Source organism: Ylistrum balloti, unplaced genomic scaffold (genome assembly GCF_031769215.1).
Source record: "Ylistrum balloti isolate Yb309-2 unplaced genomic scaffold, AGI_CSIRO_Ybal_v1 Utg370580, whole genome shotgun sequence".
In the NCBI taxonomy this organism is placed as follows: domain Eukaryota; kingdom Metazoa; phylum Mollusca; class Bivalvia; order Pectinida; family Pectinidae; genus Ylistrum; species Ylistrum balloti.
The window spans coordinates 573,007-598,989 of NW_026782361.1; the positions used below are offsets into that span (position 1 = coordinate 573,007).

A 25,983-nucleotide genomic window follows, 5' to 3' on the forward strand; every position below is an offset into this window, starting at 1 on the left:
TCACCTTTAATACCGAATTTTCGCGTATAACAAGTGTGAAGTGTAACTGAGGAAAATGACACTGTCTGTTTTTAGTGGAATATTAAAAGAAAACATGACATTTCAAATGCCAAAAATAATATAAATCCCATGTGCAAAATCAAAACATTGGGCTAAAAGTAGAAGTGTTACTATTGGATCACTTTTCCATGTGATTTCGAAACCATCCAATGAAATTCAAGCTTACTGTGAGTTCTTGGTGTTGGATTACTAGGGCTGTCTTCCGCTCCGATGAAGCTTGCAACAACTCATCATGAAATATTACTTAGGATGGTGAGATATGATTTACTGGTGCTGGTAACAGTTTTTGAATATAGACAAGAGAAAAACTAAGAGCAGCTTGATCGGGGGTAACCCTTGAAATGGAGGATATAATCGGACAAGGGGTGAGGGTGACAAGTGGGAAGACCAGTGGACAGATGCAGAACCTTCTCGGGGAGTTCAAGGGAGTGTATGAAAACAGGTTGCAGCGACTTGATGATGCCGAACGTCGTGGAGAAGACACACAAAAGGTATGGTATCTGTTTGAAACCGTTAAAGTGTAAAATGTGTATCTTAAATATGTAATGTTTTACTATTTGGCAGATGTCAGAAGCACATCAGATTCAGAATTTGTCATATTCAACATTGTCATATTCTGGTCTCATGGGTCTGTTTAGAAGGTTATGACACGATTTAGAGGATTATAAATTCACATTCGGTAAAACTGACACATTCTCTGTGTTGAAAATAAAATGTTTCTTGAATAAGTGCATTCCTGATCAAGGCAAAATCAAATCAAATTTAGATTCTAGATTTGTAAATGATTAGGAAGATTCCAATGCTGTTCATGACACTCATAGTAATCACAGTAATCAGTCTACAATTTATTTCCATAGCCCATTTCCACTTTATTGGTAAAACTAATGGGTCCCACAGCGTAAAACTCTGGTATTTGAAGAAATTTAATGACCACCATCAAAGTTCTATGAGTACAGGACTCCGAATTTATCACTGATTTGTTAACATATTATTAACCTGTAATATGTAAAATATTATTGTTATCATCAACTTTGTATAGCAAGGTCGACAGTTAACCACAGGGTCTTAATATTATATTGAGCCCTGGCTTATCTTTTGAATATCAGTAACAGCAACCATTTCTGTGTCATGCATGTCTTACATCAAAGAATGAAATGATTAAAGGCCAGCTGGACACGCTCAGTTTTGACATTAGTTAAAAGATTACACATGTACAATATACCTATCACACCTAAGCATTGTGTGTGGGCCTAGATCATTTACCACTGTGACAATGCTATCTTGGGAGGATGTGTCTGGTTGATTTATTGATTGTGAATCAGCGTACAGTAGTAACAGCTTGTTGATTGTAATATGAACCTACTTCACGCTTTGCCTTTGGTGTACAATATATATGGTCAGTTTTCAAGTTTGAGGTATGCAGTTTTACAGCACGTATTAAAGTACAAGTAGAACACTTGAGATGTTTGTGCAGATGTGTTGTAGATCGATTGGAATTGCTTTTGTTGAATGGTGAATTTAAATTTGAACACATTTTTTTTATCATTTTCTATCTTCGACCATGGAGATAGATTACAAGGTCCTATGCAAGTGCACAACTTTTTTAATCCTTTTATTTTCTAGTAATATAATTGTTACAATTATAGTGATTGAATTACCACAGTTGAAGACTTATTGACAAATTATCAACAAAGTATTGGAAGAACAGTATCTGTAAATATAACAGAATATAATTTGAATCACTAAATTATCAAGAACCTGGTGTGCTTGTTTATTAACATAGTGAAAAAATAATAAGCAATGTTGATGTAATGTTAATGCTGGGATCAACGTCATCTAGACACTGTAAAATTGTTGGTATATGGTCAGATTAAAGGTGCTGCTGTCATGATTAACACAATGTTTAGTAAAGTCCAACTTGATATCTTCTGGATGGCAAGCCTTTAGAAATTTTTGTTTTAACTTTAAAGAAAATGTTTTATAGATAGTATATGTACATGATAATACTTATTACTGATATAGGCCTAAAGCCTAGGTCTTTTAGGGAGTCAATTTTAATTTGAAATATAACACATTTATATAATTTAAACTTGGATTGTTCTGCCATAAGAAAACTGTTCAATGCTTATATTCTGATCTTTCCACCTATTGCTGTCTTACATTGATTATGGATCTGAAACAAAATAAATGATTCATTACCGAAATCATAATCTGTCAACATCCATGTTAATAGTGTATCATAGCTATTCCAATGCTCACAATATCATTTAGTGATAGGAAATCGGGTTAAAATTGCTTATCGATGATCAGTTAAAAATGAATAGATATTCCAATGTAGTTAATCAAATACTTAATTTGCAGGCTGTGGGTTCGATATTCATAGAAAGTGAAAATACTCCCTGTCAAAGTAATATTTTCATTATTTTGTAACGTTAACCTATATACCTTTCTTATCCAGAATTTGTACAGGAATGAATATCATTGGCATTTAGCATCTTTATTATTCATAGTATGGATATTGCTTTTGCTAAAACACAAGAAAATATTGAGGTACTGATATTCAGTAAAGAAAATAACAATTGATCATCGCATCAGCTGAGGTTAAATCACTAGATTTTCAAGTATATCTGATAATTTATGATTTTTTTAAAATTACTTCTTTCTTATTTGTTAAATGTAGCAAATGTAAACATTAAAATATGTTTTGTTTTTTTCTCAGACACGTGTTAGGGTGCTGCAGGCCTATGTGAACGATCTAAGTGAACAGAATGAGGTGCTTGTGTCCACAGTGGAGGAACTGGAAAAGGAGGCTAATGAACGTGTGGCACTGTTGGAGAATAAACTGAAAGGCACTGCAGGATCTGTAAAGGTAAGATTGTGGTCAAGGTCGCCAAAGTAATCAAAGAGGTCAGCAGAGGATCTGTCATAAGAAATATAAGTTCAAGGTCACAAAAGTAATCAAACTGATAGAAAGTTTAAGGTCAATATAGAATCTGTTACACTCACCAAAGTGTTATCAGCAAGATTTAGATAGTATTTGCAAAACAGAGCATTTTACCTTCAAAATGAATGTAGGATGGTGTAAGATGGAATACCCTCATGATGAGATGGCATTACATATAGTAAGTAAATCACATTTACTAGACTTGCAATTCATTATCCAAGGGAAGAAACCCAGGACTTGAAAGGTAACATAGTGTAAGTTTACTCTGATTTTTCAAAACCATTTAAAAAATTCACAATATGGCTGATGGTGTAACCATTATAATTCTTTAGAAAGCAGTAGATTTTTTTTTTGTGGTAAGTGTTTGTTTGTTAGGCATAAACCAAAGGAATTGATTTGTCTGGGCAGAGAACCCAACTGTTGTTGCTGATTTTCATGTATTTATTCTGTCCTATACATTACCATGGAATAAAGTTGTTTGGTGATTTTAAGGAAATTACAGTGTAGACAAAATTACACCTATGCAAATGTGAAATGGACGTTTACTAGGTCGTTAAGTCTACAACCTAACACCTTATTTAACACAATTGTAATTAGGTAAAGTTTGTTTGTGCAGGTTTATGCTTGATTGAAACTTAAAACAAGATAATGTGTATGTGAACATTTACATGTAGTGGCTTGGAATGGATATGGCAAGTGGACTTTAAATTTTTTGTTGAGTGTTATATGTGAATTTACATAAAAGGCTCTGAAATGCATTATACATCACAAGTGACTTGATGTGGTGAATATTCATTAAGAATGGGTAACAATAGGTCAAAATTTTGTTTAATACACAGGTGAAAACTAATGGATATCTGGCATGAAAATTTGTTAAAGCCTGTACTGCCATGTTGTTCAGTTCCTATTTTTGTGCTTTGATGTTAATATTAATCACAGGTACTTGGTAGATCGTGAAATTAATGTCAATGTCAGATGTATGTAAATATATACACCTTTACATTTCAACATGTTACATACAGACATGCATATCAAAATGAAAAACAACCCCATGCATTGGAATATCTGAAGATTAACAACATTAAACACATCTGGTGTCACATCCTTGATACTCCAGGGGTCACTTTCGCTCTCTACACCCCTTGAACATGTCATGGCAAAACTAAAGATACAAGCAAAGTAATTTGATTGGTTCCAGGGGAAAAAATTGACCAATCACAAGCTAATACGCTCCTTTTGAAGATTACAAAGGCGTGACATCCAACTTCAAACCATTACAATATACTGTTATGCAACCGCAAGATTTGTTTAATGTATATAAAAGGATCAAACCTAGTCTTTTCATCTTGTCCACAAGGTGTCCCACATGGAACCTTCAGTTTTACCATGACATGTTCCAGGGGTGCAGAGAGTGAAAATGAATCCACTGGATTATCAAGGATGCTGGTGTCAATACTTTTACTGAATGAACCAAAATCACATATGATGTAGCAATGTTTAAATGATCAAACATTACAAATTTATATCATCCAGTGGCTCGCTGGGATAATTGAAGTTTTTTGTACCTTAGCTGTGGGCTGAAACCAGAGGTAAAATTTGATGCTGTATATCTGGTAATTTTCAGGAGTCAAATTTTTCACAAATTCTGTTGAAATGATCAAATTATATAATAATGAATGAAAAATGTCTTTATCATGGTGTAAAAGAAAATGTTATACACAAGTGTCTCATAATTTCACAGATTAGATTTTTCAATTGTGTTAATGTACTGCAAAATAGCAAAAATATCATTCACATGAAAATAACTGGCTATAGGGTATATATGTAAATGATTATCTTCCACTTTACACAGTTCATCATGGAAATTGATATGAGCTATAGTTGGTTGTCAGTCCATATCTCAGAAACCATGTAAGTGATACATGGACTTACACTCAGTCAAGTGGTTAAACTAAGGAGTTTCTATGAAATGCAGGTCACAGCTACTTAATTTGACCTAGATTTGATGCTCAAGTTACCTAGATAAAAATTTTGTTAGATGAGTTGCACAGTCAATGTCTTCAAAACTATAAGTGAAACAAGGCATATATGTGCTTCAAGATATTGTTGCAATGAGAGGGTTTGACAGACCTTTATTTCATGCTTCAGTGATTTGAGCAGTCCAAACCTGGGAATCTGAAAGTACTACATTGCTCAAACTTGCCTGAATAACACAGAATTATGTGCCATTACTTGATTCATTTAAATTATTCCATGGTAACCTACACCCTGACTATTCCCTTGCTTATTGCAAGCATGAGAAATTTTATGTTGTCTGTCGGACATAACTGCCAATTTTCTACAATTCCTTTTGGATATATCATTGGTTTAATATATAGATTGACTACCATAATTCTCTAAGTATGGTGGAGTTTTAATTAAAATCTTTGTATTGTTTACATGCTAAGCTTATTTGTGTAACAATTGATACAATGTACAAAGTGATAAACTCATCACCAAACTGTCAACCAACAATACAGTAGGCATTAACATATTGTTACACTGTCATACATATAACTATAGTTTACAAGCAATAGTGATACCAAGCATCCTCACCGTTAAATTGGATGATAAATTTTAAACTGACTATGAAAATAATAAGAATAAATATTCAGATAAATCAAACTTTATGTTTTAGAGAAAGTATTGTAATGGCATATTATTACAGTTCTTCTGAATAATGACTTGTGATTTACTACATATTGTCAGGTAGGAAACATTCATTGCTTTCTCGGAGGACACTTCTATCAAATTAAAGGGAGGTAAACCTTGTGGACTTAAGATTATTAAGTAAATGAAAGCTCTTTAAGATTATTAAGTAAATGAAAGCTCTTTTCAGAAAACACATATTTAATAACACGTCTCATTACTTGCTAAATATCAGCCTATAGCTACTTACATCAATATTTGTTGCTACTACAAGGCCAGCAACCATCACAGCAGTAAAACAAAAGGTTTGATTAAACATTAAAGTCAAGCAGATCTTTATTACTCTGCGTCCTCCTAATCAATAGTTTATTGTACAGGTGTGTGGCTGTCTGATGTTGTATGTATGGCACTAATAGAGATCAGGAATGTTGTAAAGGATAGTCCAGTCATCATGATTTAATGGATGTGTAGCTATTTAGTGATGATCCTAGATCAATTCTGATGGTTTTTAATGTTAAGTTTTTAAGTTCATCTGATATTGGGTTAGGAATTTGTCAACTTGTCATCAGTAAAGTGGGAAAAAATCCTACATTTAATAAATTAATGAATTTTATGTAACGATATCAGCAAGTCACACTTGCCTAAATAAGTTTTAGAAATCGAGGCACTTCCATTCGTAATTTATCAATAGTAAATTTGGTTTAAAATTATTTAGATTCAATGTATAAAACATTAACAAATAAAACATCCTGACAAAGTTACTGATGAACAATGACACTGCTTAAGCTTGTATTTTGATCATTTAACATACAGTAAACACTAACTTTTACATAGAGTAAATACTGACTGTTACATACAGTAAACACTGACTGTTACATACAGTAAACACTGACTGTTACATACAGTAAATACTGACTTATATATACATTAAATACTGACTGTTACATACAGTAAATACTGACTGTTACATACAGTAAACACTGACTGTTACATACAGTAAACACTGACTGTTACATACAGTAAATACTGACTGTTACATACAGTAAATACTGACTGTTACTGATACATACTGACTGTAAATACAGTAAACACTGACTGTAACATACGGTAAATACTGACTGTTACATATGGTAAATACTGACTGTTACATACAGTAAACACTGACTGTTACATTCATTAAATACTGATTGTTACATATAGTAAATACTGTTACATACATTAAACACTGACTGTTACATACAGTAAACACTGACTGTTACATACATTAAACACTGACTGTTACATACAGTAAACACTGACTGTTACATACAGTAAATACTGACTTATACATACATTAAATACTGACTGTTACATACAGTAAAAACCGACTGTTACATACAGTAAACACTGACTGTTACATACAGTAAACACTGACTGTTACATACATTAAATACTGACTGTTACATACAGTAAATACTGTTACATACAGTAAACACTGACTGTTACATACAGTAAACACTGACTGTTACATACAGTAAGTACTGACTGTTACATACAGTAAATACTGACTGTTACATACAGTAAACACTGACTGTTACATACAGTAAATACTGACTGTTACATACAGTAAATACTGACTGTAACATACAGTAAATACTGACTGTTACATACAGTAAATACTGACTGTTACATACAGTAAACACTGACTGTTACATACAGTAAATACTGACTGTTACATACAGTAATAAATACTGACAAAATAAACTTTTTTATCTTAAAGTTTGAAATGTATAATGTTCAATATTCCTGAGAATATTTTTAATCTTTTAATTTCCTTAAAGGACATACTATTGATTGTCTTTGACTCCTGGAAGATATGTTCTCACAAAGGCTGTAATATTAATTGCTTACTGTCAGCATAATGAAATTTCTTTTTTAATTCCAGATTTTTCCTAAATAATCAATGATGTTTAGAGTGGTGTAGCCATTTAAATGATTAAATCTATAAGTGCTGACCTATAAATTTAAAAACCATGGATACCTGATGGTATTTCACTCTGTAACAATGGAAGCGGTACAAGTAACTGATCAATCAAGAACCACTGATTGCTAAGTGAATGGAACTTTTCTAGGTTTGATTCATCATTGATTAGACAGGTGGTTTGGGCATGAAACAAGATGTGGTTCATTGCGATAGACATATGTGTGGGCATGCATGCATGATATTATGCGTGTGCATTCACAGTTTGTTCAGCCAATGAAGTGGATTTGTTGTAAAGGAATACCCATTAATCAGTTGAGTTTTCAGTACTAGGTGTAACACACGGGATTCCCCTGTGTATATATACAGGTACATGTGGGGGCATGTCAGCCGTATTAAATCCAAACTTCCCGCGGACCTCAGTGTACCTGATAAGGCTGTCAATGGTTTTAGCATTTATCAATGCATTTTCAATAGGTTTGACTGAGCCTTGCCTTTAGAGATCTGAAATTGAAAGCACAACTTAACCTATGTGTTGGGAAGGTAGATGAGAAGTAAGGGTGGTTGGTTAGTGTATGAGGCTTGTCACCCTCTACCTGTGGACGCCTGCTACACACAAAAAGGACATTGAAGCACTGTAGCTACTTTAAACAGGGAGGTGTGTGCTTGGTAAATCAAGCATGGTGGTGTGAGATTGAGCTGCAGCATTTGGCCATGGATAGATGATACAGTATTGTTTAGGATGATTCTGGATTAATTAGCTAATTACGAACTCTGTGTGACCATGGATAGGCTAGGAGGTTATAGTCCTCATCATAGCCCTCTGTCAAGTAAGAAGGTTACCTGGAAGGATCCTGTAGAGGCTGCTAACTCCTCTGTAAGTTACTAATTAATTCACCATTTCAGTTAAATGCTTAGTCTTTAAGATATTAAAAAGTATTTTCAATTTGCTAAGTTGGTGGTATCTTTCTTTTTTTCAAATTTTATAGCTGGTATTGATGTAGAGATTGTGGAGATGACCTTTACAGAACTGTTGACATTAAATATTTAATCCAATTAATCAGTGGATTTTTTATCAACAAGTGAAGTAAGTAACATGTTGTTACTTGTAGTTTTACAATTGGTTTTTTAATGATCAACAAGTTATGGTGATTTACATTGATAAAGAGATATGCTCTTATTTTTTTGTTAACTAGTATTGTTACTTGGCAGTGAGGAGGAGGAGGTGAACAGATCAGTATAGCGCCTGTACCTCCATTCTACTATGACTGTCATATAGTCTTCTTACATGTTTGGAATATACAAGTGTAAATTTTAACATAGCTTCAACAATGGAACATGCTAATAATGATTAAAATTGATCTTATTGATAAGTATTGAAATAGTAATACAAAAGCACCAGAGTTATGAATATGTAGTACATATATTTCAATGTAGACTGATAATGTATTGCATTTATCAGATTCAATACATTCTGATCAATGTTATCGGGCAGTTACACATGTAGTCACCAAGCTGTAGGAGTGTACAATATACCAGTGCCTACACCTCTCTTAACTATTGTACACCTATGTCTTAAAGGAAATATTGACTTAATATTAACTCTGAAACCATATGTAAATATACCTTAGTATCTGTGTTGAATTATTCATTACTGGTATTTATGGAATCATAATTTGGTTCATAAAATAAACATTGGAAAAAGTTGTAGCAGTGATAGTGATGTTATTAATATTGAAGGAAATGCTAGCATTCACGCTATTTTAATATTAGATAAGACACAAGTGGCCTATAATTAAGTGGTTTCCCTCAACAGTATCAGTTTACACTGGGGAAATGACAAATATCTTCAGTATATAGTTACAGCATAGAAAGGAACATGTAAAAATGTATAATGTTGTTAGACACATTGATGAGCATATGAAACAGCCCAAAAAAAATACATGATCATATAGGATGTGTGTAATTAATTAGGTTATTGTTATGCATACATAAATATTCCAATAGAATCAATATTGTCCTATATCTCTTCCTTATTATGAAGGGAGATAAGGTGCTGAAGATCTTGGCCGAAAATTTGTTTCAGAAATGATAACACTACATTGATCAGTTGTAAGTGTAAACCTCCTTTACCAATTTTGGGATTATACCAGGTAATATACACTGAAATATTTTCTAGATATAATACAATTTACAGTTTCTTTAAAACAAATTATCATCAATGCATTTTGAAGTTTCAACTATTCTATGAAACTTTCATAAAAGTAAATGGTAATTTGTACAGTTGTCATATTTGTTACCTTATAACTTCTGTTGTACCATAACCATTATAGTACATAAACACTAATTGATGCTTATAGAAAAAGTTCAATAATGATACATCGATGATTCCCAAATATTGATCTGTATACTTAGTTATGAGTGCAGGCTTGAGAACCTCAAGTATATGACAAAAATCAGTATACAGACATTATTATTATAAACATATGAACAGAGCCTGCAGTGTTTTATTCCATCAGATACTGAGATTTTAGATTGAAGTCACCATCATTTTTACTGGTTGGAGATTTTAATTTTAGATTTCAAAATTTTTGTTTCTGGTTTAAATGAAATAAAGTAAAACATACAAAGTTATTTAAGTAATTTTGTTTCCATGTTTTAAAGTCAAATAAGTCTGCTTTTTCTGGCCTTAAAGAAAAAATTAAAAAAATAAAACAATTCACTTCAGGCACAGGTTGCTATAAAATTAAAATTCAGGTAGAGATAAAAATATTACTATTTACCAGAGAGGAGGGAGGATGTATGTCAATGTTACATGAATATCTAAACTTGAAAAACTTAGATTCCAGTGGACAATTTTAGGTCTGGTACATCACTACCTGTACTTATACTCCAACAGAACTTCCAACAGAGCTTACCACCTATACTTACCCTCTGCGTCCCACAACTGATCATCTCTCTACCCAGAGATATTTCCCACTTGTTGTTATTGACAGGCCTTGTTTGTTTTGCTTTATTGGCTGGTTTGTCTATTCTTGCCTAAAAGATCCTTGGTCAGATATATCCCTGAGACAGTTGTGATGGTTTAAAGTCAGAGAGCGACCTGGGTGTGGGAAGAGCTGTGTTTGAGTGGGATTTAGTCGTAAATGCTGGTCCTGCATAAACTTTACTAATTTTTCCTTGTAAAAGTTTATTTACATAGTAAGATTTATTCCTCCATAAAACACTTTCATTGTGGTTAGTCTTTCTGGAGCTTCTTAAATGTAGCTGATATTTAAAGCAGGGATGTTTGGAGGCCAGGATATCTGAATTATACCACCAAATAGACCTTGCAGGATAATGTTACAAGAAGAGGTAGGTGATATAATAATGACCAAAATGACCAACTATGTTATGTCTTAGCCTGATATTGCGATGATTTACTCTCTTTTTAATGGAAATGTGCTTTGACTGTCCAACTAAGATGAAATTGCAATGTTTTGGATGAATTGTCAGATTACTTCAGAAAAAGTATGTTGGAAAATTAAGTGTTATGCATTTGATTACTTGTTATGAATCCTAATTTTGTCACCTTTTTTTTTTGATTTTGCAAGAAGTCCCTTCTATTGTGTAGAATAATTCTGTGGTAGTAATTTATAAGCTGTGGATTGTGCTGTCTCGCATTCCAAACAAACAGTGAGAATTGACCAATGACTTTGCCTCTAATCAGATTAACTGAATGGGCAATCACTCAAGTGGAACTCAAGTCTATAGAAGTCTTATATACACTTTGTCAGGTGACAATGTCTGCCAATAAGTACCTTAAACAAGACACAACACAATTGATTTTCACAAATGTGTTTTTAGCTTAGTGAGTTTTTGGAGATGAAGTCTGTTTATGTACATACGCTTGCAGGATCTGTTTATGGGCTACTTGCAACATCAATTAATGCACATCCACTTGAAACATTCTTGTACATTCAATTTCAATCCTCATGTACATTTTGCTATAATTGACTTATTGTAAGAAAGTTTTTCTTGATCTTTTGACTGTTACTGGATCTCTTCTGTTCATTTATATCTGGATTTTATTGAAAAAGATAAAGAAATGAAAGTCAAAGGTCAAGTGTTTCTGGTACTTTTTCTATTACTGTACACTTCTAGTTGAAGGTCATCAAATTGTGTATACCCTGTAGTCATTAAACTTAATCCATATTTGGTCTGATCAAGCAGATTTCTATGTACCCAAAATTCATATATATATTTAAATAGGAAATATTTTTCTGCTGTATGTAGTTCAAGTTTCCCTTTTTTCCTCTGTGTACATTCTGTTGAATGATCAATTTGTTTCTGCAGTCATGCTACAACAGGTATCTAAATGTTAAATGTATGTTAGAAGGTACCCTGTTTTATGTTTGTTTTGTGAGGTGCTTGGTGTGGATGATAAAAATGTGATCATTTGGTTGTAAATCAGTGACTGTGGATATCAGATTTGTACAGGAATGTTTAGGTCTTGTTTGGTAAAGTGGTAAAGATAGAGCAATCAAAATTACAGCTTGAATTTACTTTCTGATAAGGTATATACACATTCAATAGAGAACCTTCTATACAAAGCATGGTGTTTAGTGTATCTGGTTCATAAACTAATGTCAAAAAATGTTCTCTTGGATTTACTTAAAAAGTAGACATTCTTAGTGGTGACTATGCTTTTCATTTACATAGTTACATAATGAGTCTGTTATTTTGGTTTATAAGTACACTGGAACCTTCCTGGTCTGGAAATTTTAGTTTCTATGTAAACTGGAACCTTCCTGGTTTGGACATTTTAGTTTCTGTATAAACTGGAACCTTCCTGGTCTGGATATTTTAGTTTCTATGTAAACTGGAACCTTCCTGGTTTGGGCATTTTAGTTTCTGTGTAAACTGGAACCTTCCTGGTCTGGAAATTTTAGTTTCTGTGTAAACTGGAACCTTCCTGGTCTGGAAATTTTAGTTTCTGTGTAAACTGGAACTTTCCTGGTTTGGAAATTTTAGTTTCTGTGTAAACTGGAACTTTCCTGGTTTATAAATTTTAGTTTCTGTGTAAACTGGAACTTTCCTGGTTTGGGCATTTTAGTTTCTGTGTAAACTGGAACCTTCCTGGTTTAGAAATTTTAGTTTCTGTGTAAACTGGAACCTTCCTGGTTTAGAAATTTTAGTTTCTGTGTAAACTGGGACTTTCCTGGTTTATAAAGTTAAGTCTCTGTGTAAACTGGAACTTTCCTGGTCTGGATATTTTAGTTTCTGTGTAAACTGGAACCTTCCTGGTCTGGATATTTTAGTTTCTGTGTAAACTGGAACCTTCCTGGTTTATAAATTTTAGTTTCTGTGTAAACTGGAACTTTCATGATTATTTAGAAATTTTAGTTTCTGTGTAAACTGGAACCTTCCTGGTTTAGAAATTTTAGTTTCTGTGTAAACTGGAACTTTCCTGGTCTGGAAATTTTAGTTTCTGTGTAAACTGGAACTTTCCTGATTTAGAAATTTTAGTTTCTGTGTAAACTGGAACCTTCCTGGTCTGGAAATTTTAGTTTCTGTGTAAACTGGAACTTTCATGATTATTTAGAAATTTTAGTTTCTGTGTAAACTGGAACCTTCCTGGTTTATAAATTTTAGTTTCTGTGTAAACTGGAACCTTCCTGATTTAGAAATTTTAGTTTCTGTGTAAACTGGAACCTTCCTGGTTTATAAATTTTAGTCTCTGTGTAAACTGGAGTTTTCTTAGTTTGGTTCCTGTGTACAGTGGAAACTTCATCAAATTATTTTGATTGCTGTGTAGATATAAGTTTAATACAACAATCATCAGAGTGATTTAAAAGAATAAAAAATTTACTAGGGAACATGTAAGTGGATAATAAGACATCATTAATGACAGTTATAAGTACAGACGAGGTTGACTTGTCAGTGAGCTGGTATACTCAGCTTGTAATGACATGTTCCCCTGTCACAGCCAAACTGTAAACCACTGACAGTATCCAATAACCACAATTTGTCAGAGACGTCCCTAGAACAATGTATGTGCTAAAATCTTACTGTCCTTATCGGTAGGGTGGGATATTTGAGCAGGCCTGTATTTATGTATGGGTATTTATTGGAATGTTGTAGTATACATTGTTAACGTATGTTATCTCTGCCATATTGTGTAGTTAACTGATCAAATCAATATATCTATGTATATTATTGTGTATAGTTCAGTGTAGCCTTCTTAAACAATTGGGAAGAGGAAATGCTTTTCAAAAACTTGGTAAAGAAAACATGAAAAATACCCAGAACAAAAGAAAACATTGTTTAGATTCAGATGATGTTTTCAGATAAGTTATATAATAATAAATATGAGGAGAATTGAATACTTAGAATATTATGTGTGAAGAGCATGAAGTCAACTTTAAATATTGAACATTTGACTCTCATAGGACATGAGATGAAGCATGATGATCTGATCTATATGAAGTAGCCAGGTAGTGTGCAGTGACGTTGTCAAGGGTTTTATTCAGGCCTTTATAAGATCAGAGGATTGGCCCTGTCACAGTTAGAATACCAGATCCCTAACTGGAGAGTAAGTCAACTTATATTGGGGGTACTAGAACCCTGCTGGTAACGATGACAAGATAATCCAGAATCACAGGGGAACTAAAGACTGGGGATCATAAAGGTACCCTAGTACAAACAGCTTTACGACAGGGAATTATGATGGAAAGTTAGCAGTTTATAGCTAATGATAGTAAGCAGTGACCTCAGCTTCTAATCTTTTCTTTTTTCCCCCAAAATTTGTGAATTGCTGAGAAGAAATACAGCTCAGTGGTGAATCATTTTTGTTATATTTATTGTTAATAGTGGTTATAGATATACTTTGACCTTATATAGTCGACTGTACATATTAAAATAAAACTTATTTGTTTGTTGTACATGCAATGTGCTTTCATTGTAGAATGTCTTTTATTGGCTTGGTTGCACAAAGTGCAAATCCGGGTTATAGTATAATGAATGTCGGGCGGGCAGGCAGGTGGGAAAAGGGCTACCAGTTTTGTAGAATCAACTCCTCCTAGAGTTTATGATGTAGAAGCTTGAAACTTTGTAGGATGTTTATATATATATATATATATATATATATATGTTAAAGATGTGCACCTCCTATAATGGATTCATTCTGGACATTTTTCTGGATTTTTTGTTGTACTTTGAAACTTAGTTATTTTCCACAGTTTGGCAGGGAAAAGGGCTACCAGTTTTGTAGAATCAACTCCTCCTAGAAATTTTGATGTAGAAGCTTGAAACTTTGTAGGATGTTTATATATATGTTGAAGATGTGCACCTATGAATTTAGTATTCATTCCGGATGTTTTTTCTTGATTTTCCGAGCTTTGGAACTTAGTCATTTTCCACAGTCTGGCGTTGAAAATCCAAGATGGCAGCCTTTGCCTCTCATTGGTTGAGATGTTGTTATCACAATTTCTCAGAAACTACTTTAAGAATCTTTCCGAAATTCTACGTATAAATCACATTGAGGCCCTAGATGTCCATTGTCTATTTTTTTAATATCTCCAAATCAAAAATGGCTGCAACTTCTTTCTTCAAATGCCCTTCTTCTGCACCAATTCATAAAATACAACCAAACTTTCTCTCTTATAACAAATATTCTACATACTTGACAAATAAAACGCCCTGTCTTATAAATACCACATAACATTGCACTCATCCCGCAAACTGGCCAATTGTTATTTGAATTGATCCCTTAAAAATGATTTGAAAGATGAAACATTGAGTCTTAGCTCTGATCATTGAAATTAACTTGTGTGTTGATACAAAATGCTGTTTACGTGTTAACACAGCGACACAGACATTTCTATACTGACTCAATGTCAACAGTTTAGTATTGACATTACTCCGACAAGTACATTATAAACATTCTGTCAAATTTCTGACATATTGGAAATAAAATAATTTTATACCATACAATATGAATACATTCTGTCACATTACTGATTTGTTGGAAATAAAATAATTTTATACCATGCAATATGAACACAGGAATGAACCACCTGTCAACAATGAAACCTTGTTCACTAATTACAATCAACATGACTATTATGTGATTGTATTGGTACAATAAACAGTCTATATTACAGCAGGATTAACACAAACAGATCTATCTTCAATATTTCACTATATTTGATATAAAACTTTAGCTTAATGTTTGAATTTCATGCTTTAGTTGTGTTAAGAGATTTTCGTTATTGGTTTGTAATTATAGCAGCATTACATCCTGTACATCACACAGGTTATCACACAATAACACAGCAGCATTACATCCTGTACATCACACAATAACACAGCAGCATTACATCCTGTGCATCACACAGGTTATCACACAACAGCAGCATTACATCCTGTACATCACACAATAACAAGCAGCATTACATCCTGTACATCACACAGGTTATCACACAATAACACAGCAGCATTGCATCCTGTACATAACACAGGTTATCACACAATAACACAGCAGCTACATCCTGTACATCACACAGGTTATCACACAATAACACAGCAGCTACATCCTGTACATCACACAATAACACAGCAGCATTACATCCTGTACATCACAAAGGTTATCACACAATAACACAGCAGCATTGCATCCTGTACATAACACAGGTTATCACACAATAACACAGCAGCTACATCCTGTACATCACACAGGTTATCACACAATAACACAGCAGCTACATCCTGTACATCACACAATAACACAGCAGCATTACATCCTGTACATCACACAATAACACAGCAGCATTACATCCTATACATTACACAATAACACAGCAGCTACATCCTGTACATCACACAATAACACAGCAGCATTACATCCTGTACATCACACAATAACACAGCAGCATTACATCCTGTACATCACACAGGTTATCACACAATAACATAGCATAGACATTACATAAAACTGGTGTTTATGTTCTCTTTGGCCAGTCTCTAGTATTCCCTGCAAATGTATAACACCAAAATCTGCAATTTAACATTCTTCATTTAGTATATGAAAAAAGTATCCAGGTTTTTAAAAGCATAATCAAATGTATATGTCAGGTTTTATTTGAAATGAAACAAAACTTGTTTGGTAAAATCACAGAAAATGAAATTGATTTAGAAAACCATATATGAAGATTGAAGCTGTATTACATTGTATCTATTGCTTTAAGTGAATGATATTTACATATGTACAGAACATGTACTGTATTTACTCTATATTCTTGACAGAGCAACAATATCAGCCCTAAGTACCACATTTTTTCTACATTTGACAATTCTAATTGTTGCTGTCACTTTTGACTAATTGACAATAACTATAAGAAAATGACAAAAAAATTGCCAGTTAACATTGTGGCTTGTTGACAAGTTATTGTGTTAACTCTCTAGGTATTGTCAGATGTTATTAACTCCTCATTACTCAACCATTGGTTCAATACAAACCGATATTTGTATGAGAAAATTCTGAGGAATTTGTTTGAAATTTGATACCTACAAATGGATTACTATCAGATTTACGATGTTTTGTTTGCATGGATGAATTGACCTTACTTAGGTGTTAAAAACACTACACAGGTACACCCTTGCCTGTTGTTTCATTTTAAATGTGTATTTTATACTTAGAGTAGTATTATAACATGTGCTCTGTGAGGTCACACTTTCAATACTATCAATAGGACTCCAGATATCTCCAGATGTTACTGGCAAGAGCTCTCTGACATTCTATAGATCATATCTACAAAAGCACAAAAAAATATCTTAACTACTAATAGAAGTATCTCGAGGGGTTTAAAAAATGTTGTTGTAACATACAATAATCTCTCTCTCTCTAAAAAAATAAATAAACAAACATTTAATATCTATAGTTTAAGGACATCTGATACATACGACAGAAGTCCAATCATGAGGTGATGACTTCTCTAGATTTTAAATGTGATGTTGTTGTGTATATATATTCTCGGTATATCATCTAGTGAGTAATCTCGACGGTTTGGTCCAATATTGGTACTGGATCCTAACAACCAACAGTACAGACAAGTAAATTGTTCAATTTTTTTAGGCAGATTGTCCCCTTATCAAGATACCAAATGTTACAAAAGTTTAATTACATACATAAAGCAAAGTGAAGTTACAAACTATAATCGAGAACAATACTGTTAAGTGTCCAAATATTCCCTGCGGCCGATGGACGTCAAAGGTTTCTTATTTAGGAGCAAAAAAACATCTGAAGCTGATGTTTCTTGATTTGACAATTTCCCAGGTACTTGTCCAAACTGTCCTTATTACTTCATTGATCATATGTATGTATTTTCCCTATCCTATGGTAATGATGTGTGAAATGTGACTGTGTGCCCATTTCTATATTGATCTTACATACTTTACAAAGGGTACATTTCAATACTATGTAAAAGTGTGTCTCCATGCCCCGAGTCAGCAGACTTATTGGGCTGGATATTCACACACAGGTATTTCACACTATAAGGAGTAAAGAATGAAGTGTACTGTTCGTGAATTATGGAGATGTGTCTACATATTGTTAAATGACAATCGGCCATATTATGGCTTAATCAGATTGTATTGAATCCTGCCTAGTCAAGCATGATATAGGCTTGTTATAGGAAGGACCACCCCCTCAAGTTCAGACAGGTAAACCGCCACTATAGATATGTAAGGCAGGGTATAGCACAAGTAAATATACGTAGACGTGTTATCCCGCTTTAGTACTAGATACATGTCTCACAGAAGTATGTGTACCAATATTTGAGTAACCGTTCATATTTAAAGCCTCAGAACAATAAGGATTATCTCCCTTCACTTCATTCAACACACTTCAATCCCCACATGGGTTTACTGATAAAATTTAGTAAAATTATTTACCTATGTTAATATAATTATATTTTATTATTGTCTTCAATATCAACAGATTAAATTTCAAATGTTTGTAGTTATAAATATTTTGTTCAGAGTGATACAAATTTAATGGGAATTTGAAAGCTAAGCTAAGATCTACATAAACAAATTCTGAAAGCTGTGCTAAGGATTTTGTGATGGAAATTTGATAGCAGTGTTAAATCAGTGTGTTAAAAGTTATATCTAATGAAGAATAAAGTATTATGCTAAAAATGATTGATCTTACCTCCCATCTCATCCAGTGGTGACATTATTTAACACTTCAACTTGCCAATCTTTAAGCTTTTCTTAATGGTTCAAATTTTGGAATATATGCAAGTAAACCAAAATTTTATGGAGGAAAATCATAAGAAAAGAGAACTACTAAAATGTGCTCAGTATTACATTGAAATGGCGAGAGTAGTGGTAAAGTTCAATATGCCTTTTGTGTATGTACATTAAAAAGATTTGCTTACATTATTTTCATGGCTTTGTTATAATGATTTTATATTAGCTGTCTATTGTATGACAGTTAACAGCATTTTTATTTCATGTGTTTCAGGAATACATGGCGAAGGCTCGTGACTTAGAGCGGGAGCTGCGTGCCCTGACCATTGAGAAGACAAGGGCAGATGCCATGATGGAGGTAAGACAGAGGTCCCTGTAGATCTCTGAGTAATATATACTCCTGTAAGTACAGGAAGTTCCCCACCTTCTGTGGTAATCAACTTCCTAACTCAACAATACACACACTTTAAAACTAACAGTCACTTCTTGTCAGACAAAATGATTTAAAAACCAACATTGATCGTAATTGATACCCAACCTATATGCGTGTCAAGATATGAAAGAATTTACTTACAATCAATTTTCTACAGTGGATCATTTGTTCTGTTTCTGTTACCTCATGTTTGGGAGTACAGGTGCCCTGTTTAGTCATGCATCACATGACTTTATACTGTCACCTGATTGGTTAATTCACTGATTTTGTGCATCACTTGTTGCTGTAGATGATCAGACTTGTACTAGAAATGGTATTAGAAAACCCTAAACATTTCTCTGATGAAGGAATATTTACCAGGAACAGTGTTGATGGAATTTTACTAGTTCTAGACATACTGGATTAATGGGAGTCTTGTCAACAGGATTTCTATATGTAGTTATATTTTGTCTGGAGCAGTGATTATACCAGGCAACAATGTGTCTGTTCCTGTAATACCCTTACTGTGATAAGAAATATTTTTCGTTTTGCATATGAAATATTTCGGATATGGAATCAAGTCCGCAATCTGAGTCTCATCAGAAGGATGTAAGGAAATACCAGACTGTGCAGAATATATCAAGGTCAACATTACAACAAAACTCGTTGCAGGGCAGTGGTGCTGGGTCTGACACAAGATCAGATATTTGGTCAGACACCAGATCAGATGTTGGGTCTGATGGGAATCCTAACATCAGATCAGACCAACATAGTGACACGCAGTCCAAGACTCTCGCTAGTTCTAGGTCTGACCAGCTGTTAACAGCCAGTTATAGTTCTATGTCCGACATAGATGGACAACGCAGCACAGATTACAAATCAGTTTCTGTGCCAAATGTTTTCTCAAAATCAGAAGTTGTAGATAATTCTCATCCAGATGGATTATTCCACTCAGATTTTGAATCAAAATGCTTGTCAAACAGGCAGTCCACATCTGCCCATCAGTCCCAATCCCAATCAGACAGACAGTCTCGGGCTGAATTTCAGTCTAAGTCAATGTCTGATAGAAATTCTTGGTCGGGTTATAAATGCAAGTCATTGTCAGATGGCAGTTTACTACAATCTCGGTCAAGTACTGAGTCTCGCTCACAGGCACAATCCAAGTCAATGAGTAAATGTGTAATGATGTCTGATGGACAGGCAAGATCTATGTACACTTCCAGACTTGAAATGCAATCTTTGCATTCCTCTAACATGGTAATTAATTCAGTTGTAAAAAAAAAATCAACTTCTTAATTGGCACTATGTTGAACTGAAATGTCAGTGTATATAAGTATTTGTATATACATTATATTCATCACCTCTTATATATGCTGTGTACAATTGTCATTATTTAGCTATAGGTTATGTATATTTTTCGTGGCAAAAGGTGAAGGTCACAAGTATCTGTACCAGATCATTGTTTACAGAGTAAAAATGATACAATTTTTTTTTTACAAAAAACAAGGTTATTGTTTACAGAACAGTTCCTTTTGTTTCAATGTTGATATGGGATGATGTTAACAAATTCTGTACCCTTTGTTACTACAGGAACTGCAGAACCGCCTCGGAAGACAGGAGGAAAGCAGTAGTGCTCTCAGGGAAGAAAACTCTAACCTCAACCATGATGTCAACCAGCTTATCTCTGTCATCCGCTCTGCCAGGAACACTGGCCGATGGGAGGTAGGTTTTGGATCCACAACATATAGTCATTTTTGTCTCGCTTGCAACAAAAAGCAGTGTCATCAACTTTTCGCTTTAAAGTTGTGCATTTAGGTCAGTTTCTCAAAAAGTTTCATTCCAACTTTAATCCATCTTTATATAATCACATAGTGGACTCCTTAACACATCCATGTCTTCCAGATGTCTTCAAGTATGAACTTTATTTCTCTTTAAGTAAATTAGCCCTACCTAGGTACTTACATAGTGGTGGAAGCAAGACATTTCATAATGTGTAATTTTTATTACACCTCAAGTAATCAGCTTTATAATGTTCAAGAATATATTTTAACCAGAAATAAAGTTATGGGAAATGTTGTACTACAATCAAATTGTTCACCTGTCTGAATCACTTTCTAGGAAACTTGGTACACATGATCTGTACCTAGTTTCCTTGGGTAAATTTCATATGTGGTTTGAGCAATGATAAGTCATTGGTTTGAAATTTTTTTTCTGCTTATGTATAAATATAAACTTTATTTATTTAACAACAATTTTGAAACAAGTTGATATTAATGACTCTTGTTGGTCCGGATGGAAGGGGGCGAGGGGTCTTTCTACTTGATGATGGCAAAGCGATTAATTATTTGTCATTATTATTTATTTATCATCTATTATTATTTGCTTTTCAGACTGAGGCTGTCCGATTTCGAGAACTTTCGCATGATCAAGTGTTTGGTTCACATGTTGAGGCTGCAAGACTGTAAGTGTAATGAGCAAACATGCTAGTGATGTTGATGGGTCACAAACATAGCGATGATAAAGGGTGTCAAACATGCTAGTGATGTTGATGGGTGTCAAACATAGGGATGATAAAGGGTGTCAAACAAACATTCTAGTGATGTTGATGAATATCAAACCAGAGCATAAATTTACGTGTATCTGTTTTACTAGTTGGACCAATGTTGGTTGTTTGTGAAATTAGGAAAAACCTGTAGATCTTATTTTGATTTCTGAGGTGTCTTGAGTATTTGCCTTTCATGGCCAGTATAAATACTTGCAGGCCTGTCCAGATTTATGCCTGAAATGATATAATTTAAGTGCTGCATGAATAAACAGGCTCATCATAGGTGGCCATGTTGTTGGACGATAAACATGGTATTGATGGTGATGGATGGTTCCATGACTATCGAAATGCTAGATCAGCAGATTCTATGCCAGTGGATTGTATATAGACTATATAAGTACATCTGCTTCTGGCCTTTGTTTGTCCTTAGATCTGTATTGACACAGTTATCAGTATTTGTAAATTTTTACATTATTTACTGATTCACATATAAACAATAAATATTTTACAATAGACCTAAGATACTAATATGCTATGTTTATTAGGTAGTGAACTGACACAATAGAGTTATTGTTTGTGTGTTAAGTGATTAGAAAAGGTCCTTGATTCGTCCACATGTGTACAGCAGGCTAGCTATGTTCACAGACATACATTTTGTCAGCTGGCTTGTGTATTGAATGAGAACTCAGCCAGCTTGTCCGGGTGTACATGTTATTATGTTTCACAGAGGTTTTAAGGGGTAATGGTGTGAGACCAGAGATTAATGATAATGACTTCCCTCCCAATACTCTGTCACCGATCAGTCATCAATCAGGGGATTTCTGTGGTAAAAGTTTCAGACATACACACACTCTTCTTGCAGAACCGGTACAATATTCATTGTTCAACAAAGTCTTGGCATACATTATGATAAAATAAATATTAAAGAAAAACCCAAAGGTTTTAGAACCATGCTAATTACCAGTAACTGGATATTTAATTTTGAAACAAAAGCCTGTTATCAGATTTCAGAATCGTATAACTCGCATATCATGTTCACTGCTCAGATCAGCCCAAATTTAAAACCTGTATGCAGTATGCTTTGCTGATCTCCTGGTGCTAGTTACTCCTCTCTGTTCGTGGGAACCTAATATTTATGGATAAAAAACCTGTACCTGTTCCATCAGCCAAATATGTATATCCCACTCGACCAAGGTAAGGATGTTTGGGACTTTACTACTTAGTGTTTCAGACTTCTTCCTCAAGTATTCTTTGTATCTCAATTGGTCTCAGCTTTATTGGTATTTTATGTGAAGAGGAGCAGATATGCAGTAACAATACTTCTCAGAAATATGTGGAATATTTACTATGGACCAATGTAGCTAGCTCCTACCATATCTGTAGAAGCAATATATGTTGTCAGAATGTGTTTCTTTCTTTAAGTCAGTCTGCTCAAATTACTAAAATCATGTCATATCTTTTACTTAGGAATCAGTATATATTCTCTGCTGTCAAGATTCAGTCTAGATCCTCTACTTACAGGATTCAGTCTATATCCTCTACTTACAGGATTCAGTCTATATCGTCTACTTACAGGATTCTGTCTATATCCTCTACTTACAGGATTCAGTCTATATCGTCTACTTACAGGATTCAGTCTATATCCTCTACTTACAGGATTCAGTCTATATCCTCTACTTACAGGATTCAGTCTATATCGTCTACTTACAGGATTCTGTCTATATCCTCTACTTACAGGATTCTGTCTATATCCTCTACTTACAGGATTCAGTCTCTATCCTCTACTTACAGGATTCAGTCTTTATCCTCTACTTACAGGATTCAGTCTATATCCTCTACTTACAGGATTCAGTCTATATCCTCTACTTACAGGATTCAGTCTTTATCCTCTACTTACAGGATTCTGTCTCTATCCTCTACTTACAGGATTCAGTCTTTATCTTCTACTTACAGGATTTAGTCTTTATCCTCTACTTACAGGATTCAGTCTTTATCCTCTACTTACAGGATTCAGTCTTTATCCTCTACTTACAGGATTAAGTCTCTATCCTCTACTTACAGGATTCTGTCTATATCCTCTACTTACAGGATTCAGTCTATATCCTCTACTTACAGGATTCAGTCTTTATCCTCTACTTACAGGATTCTGTCTATATCGTCTACTTACAGGATTCTGTCTATATCCTTTACTTACAGGATTCAGTCTTTATCCTCTACTTACAGGATTCTGTCTATATCGTCTACTTACAGGATTCTGTCTATATCCTTTACTTACAGGATTCAGTCTTTATCCTCTACTTACAGGATTCTGTCTATATTGTCTACTTACAGGATTCTGTCTATATCCTTTACTTACAGGATTCAGTCTATATCGTCTACTTACAGGATTCAGTCTTTATCCTCTACTTACAGGATTCAGTCTATATCCTCTACTTACAGGATTCAGTCTTTATCCTCTACTTACAGGATTCAGTCTTTATCCTCTACTTACAGGATTCTGTCTCTATCCTCTACTTACAGGATTCAGTCTTTATCCTCTACTTACAGGATTTAGTCTCTATCCTCTACTTACAGGATTCAGTCTTTATCCTCTACTTACAGGATTCAGTCTTTATCCTCTACTTACAGGATTAAGTCTCTATCCTCTACTTACAGGATTCTGTCTATATCCTCTACTTACAGGATTCAGTCTATATCCTCTACTTACAGGATTCAGTCTTTATCCTCTACTTACAGGATTCTGTCTCTATCCTCTACTTACAGGATTCAGTCTATATCGTCTACTTACAGGATTCAGTCTTTATCCTCTACTTACAGGATTCAGTCTTTATCCTCTACTTACAGGATTCAGTCTATATCGTCTACTTACAGGATTCAGTCTTTATCCTCTACTTACAGGATTCAGTCTTTATCCTCTACTTACAGGATTCAGTCTCTATCGTCTACTTACAGGATTCAGTCTATATCCTTTAATTACAGGATTCAGTCTCTATCCTCTACTTACAGGATTCAGTCTATATCCTTTACTTACAGGATTCTGTCTATATCCTCTACTTACAGGATTCAGTCTCTATCCTCTACTTACAGGATTCAGTCTCTATCCTCTACTTACAGGATTCAGTCTATATCCTTTACTTACAGGATTCAGTCTTTATCCTCTACTTACAGGATTCAGTCTTTATCCTCTACTTACAGGATTCAGTCTTTATCCTCTGCTTACAGGATTCAGTCCAGGAGGTGTGTCGAGCAACAATTATCTACATTTGTCTGTCATCGTCCCATAACCATAGTGATAGACAGTCAATGTAATGATGATACTATAACTGGTCTCACTATATTGTGTAACAATATCTACAGTAATGTTATACGTAATACAACAAGCCTACAAGGGCATGTCAGGAAATATTGTCTACAATAATGTTGTTTCTGTTACAGAAGAACAGTAGAAGATGCTGAAGAACGATCCAGGGACCTGAGGGATCAACTCCGTCGTAAAGACGAACAGATGGACAAGCTACAGCAGGAGATCAACTTACTCAGGACGCAGACCAGGGTCTCTCGTGAAGAGGTATGTCACAGTAGGACACAGACAAGTGTCTCTGGTGAGACAGATGATCACAGTCGCCAGTAACTAAGGTGTCTGGACTATTGAGGGTCCACTGTATATTTCTGAGGACACAGCTAAGGGTGTTTACCTATAACTTAGATTAATGTGAATATAATTGTGAGCCATGCATAGAGACTTGATTATTAGGGTTGAACCAAAAACATGATACATTGGTGAGAATATACTTATTTATTATGCAATGGAGGCAGATTTTAAGAAATGAAGAAAGATTGTCTTTATAATTGTAAGCTGATTGTCATTTACAGTTACCTGACTATCTTACAATCATAAATCATGTGAATAATTCACTTTTGTGAAGTAAATCTAGAAACTGGCCTGTTACAATTGAAATATGACTCTATTTTAACAGAGACGTATAGATGGACAAGCTGAGTCTCAAACCCCTAATCAATCTGCAGAGAAAGATTTCGCCATCATGCAGCTCAAGAGAGATTTACGACAAGCAGAGCAGCGTATTGAGGACATGCAAATGGAGGTGAGCATTAAGTCTCTAGAGTTATGTGTCAGGGTAGTC

The 25,983-nt window shown here is 34.2% G+C and overlaps 1 protein-coding gene across 1 annotated transcript in view; it reads left to right on the plus strand.

Annotated features, from left to right (window-relative positions):
• Nucleotides 1–295: 295 nt before the first annotated feature.
• LOC132556585 (early endosome antigen 1-like) overlaps nt 296–25,983 on the plus strand; it is an 84,112-nt gene continuing 58,424 nt past the window's right edge. Inside the window, exons 1-7 of the mRNA XM_060221004.1 lie at nt 296–551; nt 2,780–2,929; nt 19,159–19,242; nt 20,887–21,018; nt 21,687–21,757; nt 25,277–25,409; nt 25,819–25,944. Of these exons, the coding sequence (XP_060076987.1) occupies nt 402–551; nt 2,780–2,929; nt 19,159–19,242; nt 20,887–21,018; nt 21,687–21,757; nt 25,277–25,409; nt 25,819–25,944 (846 nt within the window). The 5' untranslated portion in view covers nt 296–401. The remainder of the gene's footprint in view (nt 552–2,779; nt 2,930–19,158; nt 19,243–20,886; nt 21,019–21,686; nt 21,758–25,276; nt 25,410–25,818; nt 25,945–25,983) is intronic.